Raw genomic sequence first — 1886 nt, 5'->3', positions numbered from 1 at the left:
TGGTACAGTCATTTTGGAAGCAATGTCTTACTTAGCTAAACACTGTCATACCCTATGACCTAGCAATTTTGCTCCTAGATAGTTCACCAAATGATTTGAAAGCTAATGCCCACACAAAAACATGCACATGAGTTCTCCAGGCCAGAATACTGGAGTGGGTAGCCTTTCCCTTCTCCAGGGGATCTTCCCAAGCCAGGGATCGAACGCAGGTCTCTCAGTCTGGAAAACACTGCATGATACCAATTATACCACATTCTGGAAAAGGTAAAACTGTAGCGCGAATAAAAAATATCAGAGGCTTTTTTCCTTTTGCTTCAAAATACTTTTATTAGTTTGGATACAGTTTGTCAACACTCAACTATTCTTCTTCTTTGATGCGAAAATCCACTTCATCGGGGGCTCGGGTGTCCCATATCTCATATATCGTAATGTTATTCCATCCGTCAGCAAGAACCTGGATATTGGGACATTGGCGTTGATCACCGGTTGCAGCAGTGAGTTTCAGACTCCGGACCCTGGACACAAGGTTCACCAGTGTCGTCTCGACCTGGGTTAAGGCACCGCACATAGAGTCTTTGTAGGGGGAAGCCCTTATCTTCTTTCTTCCTGGAGAGCCAGATGAACAGCCCTGACAGCCAGGAGGAGTGCCCGCGATACTTTTGTCATCGCCTCCAGGAAACTTCAGGATCACCAAAAACATGAGGAAGATTAACAGCCAGTGCGACTTGCTCCCAAACCAGCCTGGGACATGCTCTGGTTGATTCTGCCGAACGCGGAAGTGCCTTCCACTGGGCACCATCCACGGCAGTTCTTCGGCTTCATCTCTCAGAACATAAAACACATAGGCAAAGACAAATGAGATAAACGTAGGCCAAAAAAATAACCATATTACAGAGCGCATCGTGAGCTGAGACCAAGTGGCTCCTGGTGCGCTGGTCTGCGCTGGCACCTGGAGACTGAGGACCAGGCAGGGCTGGGCCCTTGGTGACATCACAGAGGGCCCCACCCCCACCAGAACCCATGTGGCCAGGGTATGACTTCAGGGCAGAGGGTAAGGAGGCCTGCAGGGGTCAACCGGGAGTAGGGTTTAGAGGGACATGGGGACATTTCCAGTGGGCAATTGAAAACGAGGCGAGGAGTGACAGAGTGCCATCCCCATGCCAGTGTATTCTTTCTGAACCTGGTGTTCTACTGGGAGGGTGGGTCCATTTTCTATTTTTATTTTTCCATTTGTTGAATCCAGACACTGTGGTGAGCAGAGCAGAACCAGGGGCATGTGCCCCTGTGGAGCAGAAAGCCAAGTGGGAAAGAAAGATATTAAACCAGAGGCCACAAACTAGGAGCCACTGATGTTTTGTGCGGCCTACCACTGTCCGAAAAATGACTGTGCTCAGTGCTAAGTCCTGTCTGACTCTTTGCCACCCTATGGACTGTAGCCTGCCAGGTTCCTCTGGAGAAGGAAAGTCAGGGGCATCACCAGTGATGCAGTAGGGGTGGGCAATGAGGTAGGTACTCTCTAAGATCCTTCCCAGATCAGAGGTTCTATGATCCTGCATGGCAATTTCCCAGAGGGCAGGGATGCACCTCCTGGGCAACAAGCAGTGGAACTGGCACATCTCTGGGGAGTTGCTGAGTTGGCAAAACTACACTGTCTCTGATGCACCTGTGGATGAGCAAGTACTGGCTGCACTCCTCCTCCCCGTCTGTGCATGTCTAACTGCCACATGTGTTTGAAGGTGACCTTGCTCTGCAGGTGTGGCTTGAGAGCTGTGTTCCTTCCTTCTCTACGAAGACGACCCTTCTTTGTGCTGTGCGAGTTGACGATCCGAATGCACATCTATGGCTGCAGCACTCAGCACTTTGCCTTTCTGTCTGGGCCGGTTGTT

At 50.3% G+C, this 1886-nt stretch overlaps 1 protein-coding gene across 1 annotated transcript; it reads right to left on the bottom strand.

Moving 5' to 3' along the window:
- Positions 1-299: 299 nt before the first annotated feature.
- Positions 300-983, bottom strand: LOC104995903 (protein FAM209A-like). Its single transcript, XM_010849963.1, has one exon. It carries the CDS (start codon positions 899-901, stop codon positions 359-361), a length of 543 nt encoding a protein of 180 aa, XP_010848265.1. The 5' UTR covers positions 902-983; the 3' UTR covers positions 300-358.
- Between the last annotated feature and the right edge of the window lie 903 nt (positions 984-1886).

This window comes from Bison bison, unplaced genomic scaffold (assembly GCF_000754665.1).
Source record: "Bison bison bison isolate TAMUID 2011002044 unplaced genomic scaffold, Bison_UMD1.0 scf7180017851075, whole genome shotgun sequence".
In the NCBI taxonomy this organism is placed as follows: domain Eukaryota; kingdom Metazoa; phylum Chordata; class Mammalia; order Artiodactyla; family Bovidae; genus Bison; species Bison bison.
Note: the sequence above shows the minus strand (reverse complement) of the source record. Positions and strands in the feature narration are given on the sequence as shown.